Source organism: Paecilomyces variotii (genome assembly GCF_004022145.1).
Source record: "Paecilomyces variotii strain CBS 101075 chromosome Unknown C8Q69scaffold_1, whole genome shotgun sequence".
NCBI lineage: Eukaryota > Fungi > Ascomycota > Eurotiomycetes > Eurotiales > Thermoascaceae > Paecilomyces > Paecilomyces variotii.
In genome coordinates, this window is record NW_021167140.1 from 34,365 (window position 1) to 51,275 (window position 16,911).

The 16,911-nt window shown below is 48.3% G+C and overlaps 6 protein-coding genes across 6 annotated transcripts; 5 read left to right on the forward strand and 1 right to left on the reverse strand.

Moving 5' to 3' along the window:
* The first annotated feature begins 890 nt into the window (after positions 1-890).
* On the forward strand, positions 891-2,114 carry C8Q69DRAFT_448832 (putative 60S ribosomal protein L20). Its single transcript, XM_028629320.1, has one exon. The coding sequence runs from the start codon at positions 1,199-1,201 to the stop codon at positions 1,802-1,804; it is 606 nt and encodes a 201-aa protein (XP_028488468.1). The 5' UTR covers positions 891-1,198; the 3' UTR covers positions 1,805-2,114.
* A 78-nt stretch (positions 2,115-2,192) lies between these two features.
* Positions 2,193-4,525, forward strand: C8Q69DRAFT_494253 (hypothetical protein). The gene is made up of 5 exons (XM_028632205.1): positions 2,193-2,548; positions 2,621-2,652; positions 2,730-2,797; positions 2,858-3,975; positions 4,035-4,525. The coding sequence occupies exons 1-5, from the start codon at positions 2,346-2,348 to the stop codon at positions 4,216-4,218; spliced, it is 1,605 nt and encodes a 534-aa protein (XP_028488469.1). The 5' UTR covers positions 2,193-2,345; the 3' UTR covers positions 4,219-4,525.
* Positions 4,526-4,757: 232 nt separating this feature from the next.
* C8Q69DRAFT_448835 (DNA repair protein) lies at positions 4,758-9,274 on the forward strand. The gene is made up of 14 exons (XM_028629321.1): positions 4,758-4,931; positions 4,980-5,386; positions 5,452-5,971; positions 6,027-6,254; positions 6,312-6,871; positions 6,929-7,022; positions 7,077-7,342; positions 7,402-8,058; positions 8,106-8,208; positions 8,270-8,428; positions 8,489-8,628; positions 8,679-8,727; positions 8,785-8,882; positions 8,951-9,274. The coding sequence occupies exons 1-14, from the start codon at positions 4,848-4,850 to the stop codon at positions 9,000-9,002; spliced, it is 3,417 nt and encodes a 1,138-aa protein (XP_028488470.1). The 5' UTR covers positions 4,758-4,847; the 3' UTR covers positions 9,003-9,274.
* A 768-nt stretch (positions 9,275-10,042) lies between these two features.
* Positions 10,043-11,928, forward strand: C8Q69DRAFT_543 (ATP-dependent RNA helicase DHH1). Its single transcript, XM_028633769.1, has 3 exons — positions 10,043-10,286; positions 10,343-10,939; positions 10,991-11,928. The coding sequence occupies exons 1-3, from the start codon at positions 10,224-10,226 to the stop codon at positions 11,810-11,812; spliced, it is 1,482 nt and encodes a 493-aa protein (XP_028488471.1). The 5' UTR covers positions 10,043-10,223; the 3' UTR covers positions 11,813-11,928.
* A 1,206-nt stretch (positions 11,929-13,134) lies between these two features.
* On the forward strand, positions 13,135-15,319 carry C8Q69DRAFT_448842 (major facilitator superfamily domain-containing protein). Its single transcript, XM_028629322.1, has 4 exons — positions 13,135-13,510; positions 13,568-13,681; positions 13,734-13,866; positions 13,923-15,319. The coding sequence occupies exons 1-4, from the start codon at positions 13,255-13,257 to the stop codon at positions 14,866-14,868; spliced, it is 1,449 nt and encodes a 482-aa protein (XP_028488472.1). The 5' UTR covers positions 13,135-13,254; the 3' UTR covers positions 14,869-15,319.
* Positions 15,320-15,519: 200 nt separating this feature from the next.
* Positions 15,520-16,806, reverse strand: C8Q69DRAFT_448844 (hypothetical protein). Its single transcript, XM_028629323.1, has one exon. It carries the CDS (start codon positions 16,751-16,753, stop codon positions 15,998-16,000), a length of 756 nt encoding a protein of 251 aa, XP_028488473.1. The 5' UTR covers positions 16,754-16,806; the 3' UTR covers positions 15,520-15,997.
* Between the last annotated feature and the right edge of the window lie 105 nt (positions 16,807-16,911).

The following is a 16,911-nucleotide window of genomic DNA, read 5'->3' on the forward strand; positions in this document are numbered from 1 at the left end:
GAGTGCTTAGACTCGGCTGATCCTAAGCCGACTAATAGATAAGGCGGGGTTGAGGGTATTCCACAAGGGACGCAAAACCCGATAAACTGCAGTTTGCTAATACAACAATGATGATACAGGTAAGATCAATATTAATAGGAATCTGTTTCTGAGCGAGCTGGGAAGGGCGGAGTGTCTGCCCGATCGAAAAGGAGGCAGCGCGGATGTGATCATGGGGAGCGGCAAAGCGGGACCACGGAAAAGTAGATAAATCCAGGCAACCAGGAGCGCAATTATTCGAACTGACAGGGGTAAACCATGCGCTCTCCTCTCTAGACGGGATGGTCTGCTTATCGAGATTCCAGAGATATCTGCGCAGTTCGTGCTATAGTTAATTTTCTTAAAAAAAATAAATAATAATAATAGTGGCTGCCGTACTTCTAAGAGAGCTTCGACTGCATGCGGAACCAACTCTGCGATGACAACCGGAACGTTCTACGAGCCCAAGCAAGCCACTGTGGGTTATCCAGAGAAGATCTCGGTTTAGATACAACGGCAGGTACGTCACTTGGGAACGAATGCCTTAAAGATCAGCGCAGATCCTCCAGAAATCAGGAGAGGAACTCGAAACAAGAACTGGTTAATAGTAGTAGTAGTACGATGTAGTACATAACTTACTGGTTGGCGGCAGTCAATAACAGCCTGTAATAACAATATACAGTAATATATTACATCCATGATTATTATTAGCCAGCAACCTGCACTAATAATAATGATAACAAACAAATAATACATAAATACTGTATCCATTACCGCGAGACGCGTATTGGGCACGTGATCACAAGGCGGTCTGGGCAGTCAACGGACCTTTTGCTTCCGTGCTCCGTCTCGCGGAAAACTCCTGGGCTTTGCTCGTCCAGAAGTGCCTCATAGTCGCCGATTCGACGACACAAGTCACTTGCACGTCCGCAGGTAACGTCGAATCTGATCCGAATTGGAGTTCTGGGACCCATCATCTTCTCTGATCTCCTCTTTGGTAAGGAAATCGGATGATGGAAAGTCATTGTTGCGACCCTTCCATCTGACCACCTGCATTGTTTCCATATTTTCTCCCAGCTCAAGGACAGAAGGACGAACCGGTCTTCTTGCGACGTCTCTGCCATATCTCTTTAACAGCCTTTCGATCTTTTCCAATTAACGGCATCTTAATTCTCTCATCATGTCTACCTGCGCTGCGGCCCCGAAGCGGTCCTTTCTGAGACTATCATTCCTTCTGCCTTCATGGAGCGAATCGAGCCCTCTGGTGTTCCGCCGGAATCAATCTTCCTACAGGCGGACTAAAGCGCGACTCCGCGTGAAGCCAGATGCCTCCTTTGGCCCTTCGCAGGCTCAGCTGCATGAGCACGTCATCTATAATCCCCCGTCGAGCGCGCCATCGGTCTACCAAACACCTACAAAATTTCTGCCCGCAGATGATATTCGCAGAACTCTCCGTGCTGCCTCTCCCGTAGCAGAAACCAGAGAGACGGATCTACCACCGGTCTTCAAGGAGACCCCGGAGAAGAAGTACCACCTCACTCCCGCCGACATCGAAGAGATTCGGAAACTCCGTGCTAGCGACCCGATGACGTGGAGCAGATGGAAGCTTGCTCGACGCTTCGACTGCTCCCCGCTCTTCATTGCGATGGTGTGCGAAGCCAGCCCTCAGAAGAAGGAGATCCAGAAGCAGGTACTGCAAGCAGTACAGTCGCGGTGGGGTACGAAGCGGCGGATTGCAAGAGAAGACCGAGAGTTGCGCAAGGAAACCTGGGGAAGGGATGAATAACGGTGAAATGACCAATGTTGGTTGCGTCTTCTCCAATTCATTTTCGGTGCTGTGCATCAGGATGCGAGACGGTTGCCAAGGCGTATGTGTCGACCTGGATTCTCTGCATGATTACGCTGGCCGGACGGGGTGGACCACGGCACACGCGAATGGAATGGACATGTATCTGAATCAATTCATGGCTATACAGCATTGTACACTATTATATTTCCTCATCCTCTTTCTCACTGTATTAGAAGAGCCTTGTGTGTTTAGAACCAAAAACAAAAAATCAAATCATGTCTATGAATACGTTGATAGTTAATACCCGACTTGCTCGAAATTTTATGTAGAACAAATACTATAGTATGATTACGTGGGATTGTAACCAACCAACTAAACTAACTAGTGGTACGTTGTATCTCTGGCTCGCGTGTTGTACGGCGCAACCGTCGGGAATCGCGATGCAACTCTAGGAATTAACGTAATAAGTAGTCGCCCAAAGAAAAGGCCCTCTTCTTATTCGCCCAAATCTGCGACCCCTCTATCGGTATCTATTCCAATGCTCCCCGCTCTGTCCCTCCGTCGCATTTCAGCATCGTTTCCTAGGTGCAGACAAATTTCTTCGTCTTCACCTACACCTGGGCTTCCTTGCGTGTTGAAGTCTTTCATTCCCAGATCGTCTCAGACAACCCCTCGTCGATTCTTCTACGGACATATTGACGACCGCAAAATGGCGCCGCAGTTGGAGCCTTTTTTCAAGGAGTAAGCAAGCTCTCTGTGCTTCTGGGAGCCAGTCAGAACTTCAGAAACTGACCCTGGTGTGCTTTCGTTTAGGGTGGACCAGCAGTCTGAGTCTTTTATTGACCGTATGTACCTTTTCCATGGCCTGTTTGTGCTCTTTTGGGCTTTTGAAGAGTGAAACTGAGCTTCTGCTGCGATCAAGGTCTTCGCAAGGCTGTTGCGATTCCATCCGTCTCTGCTCAGGATGAGAACCGAAAGGATGTCTTCAAGGTGAGTTCCATCTGGTTGCCGATTTTAAGCTGCAGTCGTCTGATGTGGTTGCTACTTTAGATGGCCGATTTCCTCGCTTCTGAGCTGGAAGCTCTCGGAGCTGAAGTGCACAAAAGACCACTAGGAAAGCAGCCCGGTAAGGAGCATCTCGATCTGCCGCCTGTTGTCATTGCCCGATATGGAAACGACAAGAACAAGCGGACGATCTTGGTGTACGGCCACTATGACGTCCAACCGGCTTTGAAGGAAGATGGATGGGCTACTGAGCCTTTCACCCTTAGCATTGACGATAAGGGAAGAATGTACGGTCGTGGTGCTACGGATGACAAGGGACCTGTCCTGGGCTGGTTGAACGTTATCGAAGCTCACAAGAAGGCTGGCGTCGAGTTCCCTGTGAACTTGCTATGCTGCTTTGAGGGAATGGAGGAATACGGCTCCGAAGGGTTGGACGAGTTCATCCAGGCTGAGAGCAAGGGATTCTTCAAGGACGCAGATGCCGTCTGTATCTCCGACAACTACTGGCTGGGAACTGAAAAGCCCTGCCTAACCTATGGTCTGCGAGGCTGCAACTACTACTCTGTCAGCGTCTCTGGTCCTGCTCAGGATTTGCACAGCGGTGTATTCGGTGGATCTGCACACGAACCCATGACAGACCTGGTCAACATTCTGTCAAAGTTGGTCGATTCTCAGGGAAACATCTTGATTCCAGGTCTCATGGATCTTGTTGCCCCTCTGACAGAGGAGGAGAAGACGCTCTACGGTGGAATCAGCTACAAAATGGAAGACCTTCACGAGTCGCTGGGCAGTGAAACCAGCATTCATCCCACCAAGGAGAGGACTCTGATGGCTCGATGGAGATATCCTTCTCTGTCTATTCACGGTATCGAAGGTGCATACTCCGCACCTGGTGCCAAAACAGTTATTCCGGCCAAGGTTATCGGCAAGTTTTCCATCAGAACCGTGCCCAACATGGAGAGCGCGGATGTGAACAAATTGGTGTTCGATTATATCAAGGCAGAATTTGCCAAGCTGAACACGAAGAACAAGCTGGATGTCTGGCTCCAGCACGACGGCAAGTGGTGGGTTGCTAGCCCGAAGCACTGGAACTTTACAGCTGCCAGTAAGGCTGTGAAGCAAGTTTTCGGAGTCGAGCCCGATATGACTCGTGAGGGTGGAAGGTTTGTAGCCTACTGAATCCTTTGTGCAAAGGACTAAAGAAAGCTAACTGTGGTGATAGTATTCCTGTCACATTGACTTTCGAGCAGGCAACGGGCAAGAACGTGTTGCTTTTGCCGATGGGCAGCTCCACGGATGCTGCTCACTCTATCAACGAGAAGCTCGACAAGCGAAACTATATCGAGGGAACGAAGCTGCTGGGAGCTTATCTTCACTATGTCGCGGAGGAGCCCATTGTTAACTAAGAGAATCTCGAAGAGGGGCGTTTATTCAAGCGCTTCAAGCAAGTCAGCGTCGTACAACTGCAAGCACGGCTTTGATGATTTCTCTCAGTGCTGTTCCTTCTCCATCCTAAGAAGTCGTGGAACTTATTATCGGAGACAGAGATATTCGTAATACATAAAAGGATATCGGAGAAGAAACACGTCGAGTTCACTAGGAGTGTATCAAGGATCATGTGGTGCACGAAATTAGCCAAATATCCACTTGGGTACTCTCATATGGGTAGTTATGGTATTATCTATGTCAATGAACAGAGAAAAATAAACCTCTATCCGTGCTCCATCGTGATATGATGATTGTAACGGGGGTTAGCTGTATTCTGCTTACTGGTCTGAAGAGGATCGATAGCGGTAGTACAGTACCTAGTATGTAATAATTATTCACTACCAGATCACTACCGTAATAGGCAATAATTAAACTGTTCGCGGTGGTGGAGTCGCGCCAAGATTCGGGTCGCTTGCCCTACCGGCGACGCGCTACAACGCGCCGACAATAATGTGTCTGTCGATGCGGTTCAACGACACATGAGATATTACTTTTTTCAAAGTGTTCTATTTCCCCTCACGTGTTAAATCGACGATGCGATTATGCGATGGCTCCTACCAAGCGTTCACGGGCCCTGTCGGATTCTGCAGAGTCAGATGAAGAAACCAGCACACCCGCTGGTATAGAATCAGTGCGTACGACCGATGCGACGTGGCATACTACTTTCTGACTTATACAGAGAAAACGAAGCAGAATTTCAGACACCAGTGATACCGCGCGCGTCGACTCCGATGAAAGCGATCAAGGCTGGCAAGAGCAGACCGATTCGTACATTACCGAGGCCCTCGACAACGAAAACGAACTTGAAGTACGAGCGACACAGATCATCCAGGAGAAATATGCCTTCGCCAGCGACGAGCCCAATGTGCCCGCTGATCATGGCATACTTGAACGCGTCGAGTGCTATAATTTCATGTGTCATGAACATTTCTATGTCGAACTTGGACCCCTTATCAATTTCATTGTCGGAAAAAACGGAAGCGGCAAAAGCGCAGTACTTACAGCCATCACGCTTTGTCTGGGAGGAAAAGCGTCTGCCACGAATCGAGGTCAAAGCTTGAAGAGCTTCATAAAAGAAGGAAAGGAGTGAGTGTCACTGACTGTCTTCCTCAGGATGGAGTTTTGGGGTTCTGACAAGTATGCTATAAAAGATCAGCGACCATCATCGTTCGAATCAAAAACCAGGGCGATGGTGCCTATATGCCCCAAGAGTATGGAAAGTCTATCATAGTCGAACGGCACTTCACACGAAGTGGAACAAGCGGCTTCAAGCTGAAGAGCGACAGCGGACGGATAGTGTCGACGAAAAAGATCGAACTAGACGCAATAACGGACTTCTTCAATCTGCAGATCGATAATCCTATGAATGTGCTGTCTCAGGATATGGCTCGGCAGTTCCTTAGCACGTCTAGCCCCGCTGATAAATACAAGTTCTTTGTGAAGGGAGTTCAGCTACAACAACTGGATCAGGACTATCGGCTGATCGAGGAATCGATCGATCAAATTGAGGATAAACTGCGCAGTCGCCTGGATGATATCAAAATTCTCGAGCAGAGGAGAGATGTGGCGAAACGGCGACTAGAGATGTCTGATCAACATGCTTCTCTCAGGGATCGAGTCAGGGTGCTCCGAAGGCAGATGGCGTGGGCCCAAGTTGAGGAGCAAGAGAGGGTGAGGCACAGATCAACCTGTCTGTTCATGAACGTAATCCTGACCACAATTGCAGATTCGGGATTCTATCGACGAGCAGCTCGTTCAAGCCGACCAAAAGATCTCAGCAGCTGAGACGGATGTATCCCGCGCGGATGCTCTGTTTCAAGAAGCAGAGAGAGAGTCGGAAGTTGCTGCCGAAGTCGTTAGACAAGCCCAAGGCGAAGTTGAGCGGGTGCAGGACGAGAAAAAGGAGACAAAATCTCGCCTTGATGAAGAAATGAGGGAGCGCTATGACTTACAAGTTTGTTCTGCCCATCCTAAAGTGATAGTTGTCAGACCTCTAACTACGATCTCTTAGGCCCAACAACGCACAATACGTGAATATGTCAAGACGACAGAGTCTAGAATAAAGCAGCTCAACGAGGATATTGCCAAGGAGAATCAGCGACTCGCGGACATCAGTGGAGGGAGTTACACGCGCATGCAAACTGAACTGGAGCAGAAACAGGAAGAGGCTTCCGAAGCCCGCAAGCAATACGAGGAGCACCAGAAAGACACAAATCGCGTAAAAGATAACATAAAAAAGGCTGAAGAAGACCACAATTCCAAGATCGCACCCGTTGAGAAGGTAAAATCGGATATTGAGCAAGCAGAAAATGTACTGCGCAGTCTAACAAAGGACCGCGGCACACAAGACGCTGGATTCGATCCAAAGTTGCCGATGCTTCTCAGAGCAATCCGGAACGACAATTCTTTTAGCAAACAGCCAGTGGGACCAATTGGCCACCATGTGAGACTACTAAAGCCAAAATGGTCATCGATCTTGGAAACGTCTTTTGGCGCTACGTTGACTAGTTTTGTGGTTACGTCCAAGCGTGACATGAATATCCTTTCGAACATCATGAAGAGGGTCAAATGGTATGTGCACCTTTTGTTTCCATCAACAAAGCTTCCTTCTTTCTCACGAGAGTCCAGTGAACTTCCCATATTCATCGGGAGTGAAGGTTATATCGACACCTCAGAACATGAACCGGATGCGCAGTTCGATACGGCTCTTAGGGTTCTTGAAGTATGTTGTGCATGATGTCCATATAGTATCTGGGCCGACTGACGTTAGTACTAGATTGACAACGACCTGGTCCGCAGACAGCTGATTATCAACCACGGTATAGAGCAAATGCTGCTCATTGAGAAGCTGGAGGAGGCTTCCTCAGTGCTTTTCGATGGCCAGCGGCCAAAAAATGTTAAGCGATGTTACTGTATTGATCCAAACGACAGGAGACGTGGAATTCATCTCTCGTATAGTCGATCAGGAGACCCCAGCCAGACACCCGTTGCAGCCTATACGGGACGATCACGAATGAGAACAGACAGTGAGACACAAATCAGGTGCGCTCTCATTACCCTTGCCCCCCGCGGTCGATCATACTTTAATTAACAAGCTGTAGGATGCAAAAGGAAATCATTGATGATCTTAAGCGCCAGCTATCAGATCTCCAAAACCATGCTCGTGCTGCGCGGTCTCATCTTGAAAGCTGCAAGCAGGCTCTGGTGAGGCATGAGAGGAAGGAAAAAGACCTTCAGATTGCTATTCAGAGACTCGAGGACCAGGTTGAAGAGCTTCGAGATGACCTCGAAAGGGAGGCGGTCGACGCTCCTCGTCTGGACGTCCTTAAAGGCGAGCTTGAAGAGGCGGAGGAAGAGAAACAACTGAACGAGGGGTCGTATGCTGATAGTGTCAAAGCTATGGATGCGATCATGGACAAACTAAAAAAGACGAGGAGAGAGATAAACGCCAAGGACGCTGAAATCGCCAGCCTGGAAGAGCAGCTTCGCATTGCCCAGAGTGAGGAGGCGAAGGTGCAAGACAAACGCAGACGTGCTCTTGGGGATAAAAATGCTGCAATTGGACGGGTCGAGGACGCAAAGCAAGACAAAGCCAGGATTCAACACAAGAGAGAACAAATCGAGGCTCGAATCATTGATTATAATGAGAAAGCCAGTATGGTGTCTCCGCGAGTTCCGGTTGATGAAGGCGAGACTCCGAACAGTCTTGACGAGAAACTTGACCGACTCTACAAGGATCTCCAGCGTTTTAATGACCAGTAAGTCCATCATGATCACCAGCTTTTCTTGTTCTGACATAGTCTAGGATGGGCGCTTCCCGGGAGGAGATTGCTGCGGAAGCTATGAAGGCAAACAACGCCTACGATCAAGCCAAGCGCCAGGTTACCGAATTCAGGACACTTGCAGATGTAAGCGAAGATGATTCTGCGCATCTTCAATGCGAATCAACTGACTTAGAGCCTTGTTTAGATCTTCAAGAACACCCTTCGACATCGTAAGAAGAGATGGGCGCTATTCCGGGCACATATTTCATCGCGGGCTAAAGCGCAGTTCACATATCTTCTGAGTGAGAGGAGTTTCCGTGGACGGCTCTTGGCAGATCATGAAGGAAAGCTTCTGGACCTCCAAGTAAGCAATATGGGCTGTAGAACCTGTCCATCCTGGATGCAGTTTCTGACAACTTCATAGGTCGAGCCAGATATCACGAAAGACAGCGCTGGAAGAGGCGCGAAGACTCTTTCCGGCGGTGAGAAATCATTTTCTCAGGTCTGCCTTCTGCTATCGCTGTGGGAAGCAATGGGATCACCCATCCGTTGCCTTGATGAGTTGTATGTACTAATGGACCGGGCGATGGTATCCTTATGCTAATTGCTGGTAGTGACGTGTACATGGATTCGGTTAACCGGAAAATGGCCATCGATATGCTTGTATGTCTTCCTAACTTGAGTCCGCAATGTGCTACTGGCTAACGAAGGCGTGACTAGATGCTGGCCGCGAGAAGGTCGATTGGACGACAGTTTATCCTCATCACACCAGGTTCAAGAGCTGAGATCAGTCTTGCTCCCGATGTACGCGTGAAAGAGTAAGCCTTTAATCCTACCCCAGTGACACTTAATAAGCCAGGAGTCTGTTATCTAACTGTTGTCATAGACTCGCAGAACCGCAGAGAGGCCAGAGGACCTTGTCGTTTCGCCAGAACTGAGTAATTTATTGTACTGTACAAAGATAATACTTAGTCGATGTAACATATGTTCATGATTTATGGGTTCATCAATGCCAGTGTCATTGAATGTATGCTTTAGAGGGATATCTAGGAAACAAAGAAGAAGGAGAAGCGGCACTAATCTTCTATGACTAGGTAGGTAGGCACTTGAGAGGGTTGTTGAGGCTCTGCGTTGGCGGCTGAGATATGTATGTACTGTATATAGAAATCGAAGCCAGCCAGATCAGCCAGCTGAAAAAATGATTTTGAATTACATGTTCACTCTTTCTATTGCTACCATATTAGCAAACTGTTAATCAACTGATATATTATTATTGAGACATTGATATTATTACTATTTGATCACACCATGAAGCCCTAAGGGCAAGCTGGAGCCTGCTGGATTACCTCAGCCAGACCCGCTGGGTCACGCCGCATGGGCAGGTAAAAGCGGCAAGAGTTCCCGACTGGGACCCATCCGACCTTACACAGTAACTATTCGTTATTCCAACCCGACGACCTGCCATCGACCATTATTGTCTTTCACGCTCGCCTCGCTCATATCCTCACACAAACCAGCAGCTGCGCGCTGATACATTATCCGAATCGACGTTTTTACGACAGCGCTCGATCTTCATAAACCTCTTTTCCCACCCTTCTACTCCACCCAGCCTTTTTCTCTCAAGACTGGCAACGAAGTCCTCTCTCCCTTCTATCTTATTCACCCCTTGATACTTGGAGCATCTCTCGACTTCTCGAGTCTTCTCTGCACCCACTTGGACTACACTGGAAACCGGGATCATTTCTTTGAAGTTTCACTCGGTTGCTTCCTACCAGACTCTGGTTGACCGGTCGAGGGTGAGCGTTTTTCCCGACCCAGGCGACAAGGCCGATTTATTCACATATATATCAGAAATTCTACTCATCTAACGCCACCGGAATACTCCTTTACGCGACTTGTCTCTGTGGACGTATTTTTACATATCCTCGTCCAGATATTCACTAGCTAGCTCAACTGGCCTCCCGGCAACCATCCGATATAACGCTATAAAGACCTTTTGAAACTTGCCTTCCTCACTCGTCTTGCTGCCAGCCAGCTTTTCACAATGACCGACGCACTTGCCTCACAACTCGGCAACACAAAGCTAGGGTTTGTGGACTCCGCTCACCGCGAAGTGTGGAATCAGCCATGGACTCACATCGTTCTACAGAGATTCCAACATGGACTCCGCTTGGAGAGAGAAATTAAATGTTCCCCCTAAAGACAACAGAACTCAGACCGAGGTACATCACACTATGTCCTAGGATATGAGCGGCGAAGATGCTGATTTGAATTACAGGATGTCACGGCCACTAAAGGACTCGAATTTGAAGACTTTTATATCAAGCGCGAGTTGATGATGGGCATATTCGAGGCAGGATTTGAGAAGCCCTCTCCCATCCAAGAAGAGACGATACCTGTTGCCCTTACAGGCAGAGATATCCTCGCGCGAGCAAAGAACGGTACAGGAAAGACCGCTGCCTTTGTCATCCCTACACTAGAACGAATCAACCCCAAGAGCACCAAGACCCAGGCACTCATCCTGGTCCCGACAAGAGAGCTGGCGCTTCAGACCTCCCAAGTTTGCAAGACTCTCGGCAAGCACCTAGGCGTCAATGTCATGGTTACCACAGGTGGTACTGGCCTGATGGACGACATCATCCGTCTGAATGATCCCGTGCACATCATTGTTGGTACTCCAGGACGAGTCCTCGATCTTGCGAGCAAAGGAGTCGCCGACCTGTCTGAGTGCCACACGTTTGTCATGGATGAAGCCGATAAGCTCCTGTCGCCTGAATTTACCCCTGTTATTGAGCAGCTGCTGTCGTTCCACCCGAAGGACCGCCAGATTATGCTTTTCAGCGCCACATTCCCTCTAATTGTGAAGTCTTTTAAGGTAGGGCGCACCGCCTGAGCTTGGCTTACTAGTGATTAACCAGTGATATAGGACAAGCACATGCGCAACCCTTACGAAATCAACCTGATGGACGAACTTACGCTCAGAGGAATCACGCAGTATTATGCTTTTGTCGAGGAAAAGCAGAAGGTCCACTGTCTCAACACTCTCTTCTCCAAGCTGCAGATCAACCAGTCCATTATCTTCTGTAACTCCACGAACCGCGTGGAGCTGTTGGCCAAGAAGATCACAGAGCTGGGATACTCTTGCTTCTATTCACATGCGCGCATGCTCCAGCACAACCGTAACCGTGTTTTCCACGATTTCCGGAATGGAGTCTGTCGAAACCTTGTCTGCTCTGACCTGCTCACCAGAGGTATCGATATCCAAGCGGTTAACGTGGTCATCAACTTCGACTTCCCAAAGAACGCTGAGACCTACCTGCACCGAATTGGCCGATCCGGACGTTTTGGACATCTGGGTCTGGCGATCAACCTCATCAACTGGGATGACCGTTTCAATCTCTACAAGATTGAGCAGGAGCTCGGCACAGAGATCCAGCCTATTCCTCAGTCTATCGACAAGAAACTCTATGTCTACGAGTCCCCGGATACCATTCCACGACCTATTTCTAGTTTGCCCCAAAACCAGCCCCGGCAGCTCACACAGGGCCAGCCCGGGAGCAACGGAGAACCTCATCAACGTCGCAACAACCACCACACGAACGGCGGCCACTACAACTCGAACCGGGGGCGTGGTTCCTATCGTGGAGGTCGGGGTCAAGGCCAGCGCCGCGGCGGACAATATGACGGAAACAAGTCTGGCGTGCCGCCCCAGGCTGGTGGAAAGTCCCAGCCCTTGCCGGCGTCCTAGGTCTCCTAAACGACAGAAGAGGCGCATCTCTGTCCTCCTCGATGCGCCTAAGATTGATGTATGCATGCTTTCTTCACGTTCACATTTCCTGTTCCCTGGGAATTCCCCACGCTTTTCTCGATGTGCCCGGAATCGTGCGGCGCATCCATGAAGTCTGACAACCTAGTCTTTTCTATTTGCGCTATGTTGTTTCCCTTGTATTCTGCCTAGTGGTTCTTATGATAGCCGTGCGATGACAGTGCTACCAGCCATGTATCATAATTCGTTTACGCGACGGTTTCATTTGCTTTGGGTTGAATACTCGGTTCGAAGTTCGTTTGCTTTCGAAAGTCATGGTGCACTACACGAGCCCGAGCCCCATGTCAGTCCGGCTAGGCCTGAAATACCCTTCCTTCTGTTGAATGTTCTAATATTATGGAAGGTTTTTGATTCTGTTTTTCTTTTTCTTTTTTTCTTTTTCTGATACTGTCCTACAGACACCAAAGGTTGGGGATCTGTCATCGCACCATAAGTTCTGTGGATGTCCTCCATGAATTATTAACTCTGGACTGGGAAATGGCGCAGGGGTATGAACGGGGATCCTGCGTGAGAAAGATTTTTGGCAGTCAGTGATATCACTCTGTTTTCAGCCTGACTGAGCAATTCATAACATGCATGCTTCGTCTTCAATCCCTTTCGGTTATTCCTTTTTCTCTCCATATTGTTTAGTTACAGGCTCATTGCCAAGTCTAGGGACTGCGTCTCGGACTATAAAGTCATAGGTAATATGTGTTGCTGATGGCCTAAGCGTTATGCTTGCGCCTGTTGCGGGGGTGCAGGTCGTCCTCGACTCTTTAGCAGCTGTCATTCTCAAGATGATGATGTCCTTCTGATCGAGTCCTCGAACTTAGTCAGAAGTTCTAGTTAGTCTGGAAGATGGTCTGCAAGGACGAGTAAATGAAAGATCCGTGATGGGGGGAATGGGATGACCATGATAAGAAATTAGGTTTATCCTAGTTGTTGTTTTCATGTCTAAAAGAAAAGACAAAGAAACTGAACGAAGCGCGCAGCCACTGGGATGGGATAAGCGCACTGGACCCTGTATCACCCATTCCTACGCTAAATCTTCAAAGGTTTGGTGTACAAAGACCTGCAAACCCAATATAGAGTGGTCGAATACGGGGGATAGTCAGATATTCATGTTCCTAAGAATTGTTGCGGTTTGAACCGGACAGGCTGTGTTTAGATCAAAATTGGGGCTGTGGATCTACATATGTAGTAGAGTACGTCCCCTACATAAACTAAGCATAAAGTTCGCTACTGATCCAGTTAAACCTCCCCATACTTAATAATAATGTGCCTGCGAGCATGTTTAACCGCTCTCCCCACCTTAGAGGCTAAATGGCTCCTATAAATACTAACTTACCCTTCTACTTACTCGGTCAGGTTCTTAACGGCAGATCATGATGGCCTCCCGCCGGGCGTTTGCGTGGCCAGCGGTGCTGGTGCTGGCCCTTGTTGTCGCAGGCACGTCAATGTTGAGCACGGCACGAGTATATATGATCGAGCAGGCATTATGTCGTACATATTACTCCACTGTTTCTCCTGACAAGATATTACCGAGCGGCAGTGTCCCTGAGCAAGAGTGTAAGTTAGATCAAATTCAAGCAGATGTCGCACTTTTATCGGGATGCTTTCATGTCAGCAGTTTGGTCCCAGGTGAGATTGCTCTTCTGTTTTGCCAGTTTGGTCTTGTTGTTTCTCACAGAAATCTAGGGTTGATTGCTGCACCTCTGTATACACGTCTTGCCTCCATCCTTGGTAGTAGGACAGTCCTCCTTGTGAGTGTCTGTAGTTTTACGCTCGGAATCTGCTGTTTTGACTTAATCTGTATGTCAATCTCAATCAACTACAAGAGATCAATTGACTAATCCTAACTGAGGCTACTTCTACGGGGTCTTCAACATTTGGATGATTCTGTTTACCAACCTGTTCGACCTGATCGGAGGAGGCACGACGCTGCAAAAAATCCTGCTCTACACTTATATTGCGCAAAGCACCGATCAAGACTTACTGTATACATCTTTGGCTCTGTTCGTCATCTGATATATGACTAATATAAGGGATATAGGAGCAACCGGTTGTATTTTGTCAGCGTGCTACTTCTGGGGACGTCGTTCTTCGCATCTTTCTTCGGTTCACAAACAATGAAAGCTAGCGCATGGTTGCCCCTGATGATTGGCACATTTCTCTGCAGCCTTACCATTCCGTGTGTCCTCTGCCTCCGTAGACAGGCGAGGGAGAAACCAAAATACGATGAACTCCCTATGGACGATGTGAGTGGAACACCTGATGAACCGGACAATGATGAACACGAACACGACGAGAAGTCTCCGGGGCTATGGAGTACCATATTTCGGGCTATGACGGTGGACCTTCCACTGTCATTGTCCCCAGTCGCCGAAGCACTAAAAGACCCATTGGCAAGAGTGATGATGCTTATTTTTCTCATAATCGATATCAGTATGGCGGTGCTGGTCACGTTCACTCAGTTTGCATCAGCACTCTCTCATTGGAGTCTCGCGGACGTCAATGCTGTTACATCTTTCCACTTGGTAGTGAGCACCACAGCCCTCTTTGCCCTGCCAGTCCTGTCCAACTGGCTGGTTAGAATACTGCATTCTACCAAACAGCGGGTAGACCTGTGGACCGCGTCATGGAGTACAGTTGCAAAGATCATCGGGATGGTTGGTATTGGACTTGCACCGACGCAATGGACCTGCTTCACGTCATTGATGATATATGCCCTTGGATATGGACTTCCAGACGCCCTTCGTTCGTTGGCAACCTGCGGGCTTGAGGACGAGAGATCGATCCAGAGCCTGTATATGGGGATAGGTCTGGCGCAGGAAGTGGCAGGCCTTGTAGGAAGTCCCATTTGGACCACTATATTTTATGCCACTCTTGATGGCGATATTCCGCTGCCAAAGGGATCACATTTCTTGGCCGCTGCGTCCTTGTTAGGTATTGCTCTAGCTATAATAATTAGGGTACTGGCGAAACGTCTCAAGACGTGAAAATATAGGATGCTTGTACTTGGGGCGAAGCTACTGCACATTAGAACATATATGATTCACACGGCTTTGCTGACTTCGCTCGGTTTACAATAAACGATCGACCGAGCAGGTGTTTACTCCTGCAATCAGAAGGGTTCAAAATTCGGGTTTCTGGAATCGGAATGTCCATAGCAAGACGTCATCAGCCTCTACGTAGATTAAAGATACTCCTCGTCGATTTTTCGCTTCAAGCTTCACCGCTATTTTGCCACGTTTATCCACCCTGATTCGGTGTATCTTGAAGACTTAAAGAAAGAGGTCATTAAAAGGTTCGGCTCGTATGCGGAACTCAGATGTTCGAAACTGGAGAAGATATCAATCAAGTCAAAGCGTGGGCTATCGTTTGAGTGGTAGAAGGTGGTGCAAAGGATTGAGTGGCTAGCTGAGGGTATACGAAGCATTGCAGCTTGCAGGGCCACCACGTGGAGCAAAATGGCATCACACTGCACTTTAGTGCGAGTAACATACCATCACCTGGAAGAGTCTCGGTGCTGGTTTTGTGACATGTAGTACGCTACCTAAGGTAGGTCCAGACTTAGAGCGAGTTGGAGTTACTTGGCCCCTCCTGAACAACTTCCCCAACAGACTGTCGGGTATAACCATGGCAGGCATTAAAGATCTGCTCGCAAGCGTTCCGTAAATTTGGCGCAGATCTGTTTGTGGCGGAGGATGGATGGCAAATCGTGTTCGAACGACCATATGGAGTTCAATCTGGACTTCAGCAACATCCCGGACAATATGATCATTGTATCGCTTTCTTTTCTCTTTTCTTCTTCCCAAAAACCCGCCAGCGTCCAAGTAATTAGTATGAGAAAGCAGGAATGAAAAATGTGACCAAAAATACCTTTCCAACGCGGTTGGGAAATATCGTCTGAGCTATATCAAAACTGTAGATCAGCTGCTGCCCATTGGTAGAGCCTACTGTAATACTTTCGTATAAGCTGCCGATCAAGCTAATTCTATATCTGAGTCGATTGTAGATGTCTAAAATAGCTGGTTCAAGACAGAAATGGAAAAGAGAACAACTTCTACGGTCGACATTCGAATCATTCGAGACTGAGCAACTCCTGCAGGATTCAATGGAACCCCCCTAGTAAGTCTCCTTCCCCATCATAGTTCCATGATCATGATGATCGTGCCCATGAGCTTTGGCAATCACAGTGCGATCAGAATGGAGCGCTACCCCAGCCTCAGTTACGATCTTATCCAACGGATCCCTCTTCAAAAACATCATCTCGCAGTGATCCAAATGTGCCAGATTATTATACCGATGTTCAATGGTCGTCCCCTTTTCTGGAGCAAGAAACATCTTTTTCCAATAATAAGCACAATGAACCAGATGCCAATGATGCGTGGTGAAGAAATGCCCTCCCGTCTCGGGAAGCATGGCGACTTCGTGAAGAGTCATCGTCTTGGTTTTATTCTTGTCTGCGTAATATGGCCAGCTTCCATCAGGATTTGGGCCTGATTTCTCGAACTTGGCGATGAGATCGTCGTTTCGACAAGCGGGAGGTAGCCACGCCGCAGCGATAGAGTCGTATTTGCAGTTGTTCGAGAGGGCCTCGACTATGGTGTCGCCGCAATTGCAGGAGACTGTCCTTCGCGATTGGATCAAGGTATATGTTCTGAATCCCAGGTCAACGAAGCCGAAGGTCGCGAGGGAAACGAGCAGGAGTATTTTGATCCGCGAAGCAAAGGACTTTCTGGGAGGATTGAATTGATTGTGCCCCATTTCAGTATTGCAGTCGGTCTTGTGAGATTCTAGGCTCAGCTCAATGCTGTCCCTTTGGTGAAGATGCTCATACTTCATGGTGTCTTGTTTTTGGAAGAGCCATTTTGTCAACATAGCTGCTTATTATTTGATGGTTGGTGTATCACAGTTGAGATGGGAGTACTCGGTGCTACTACAACGACCCTACGGCAGAAATTTATCACAGCATAGATTTGCCCTTTGGCTAGCTGAGGCCTCACCTCCCCTTCGTTTCACCTGGTTGATGTAAAATA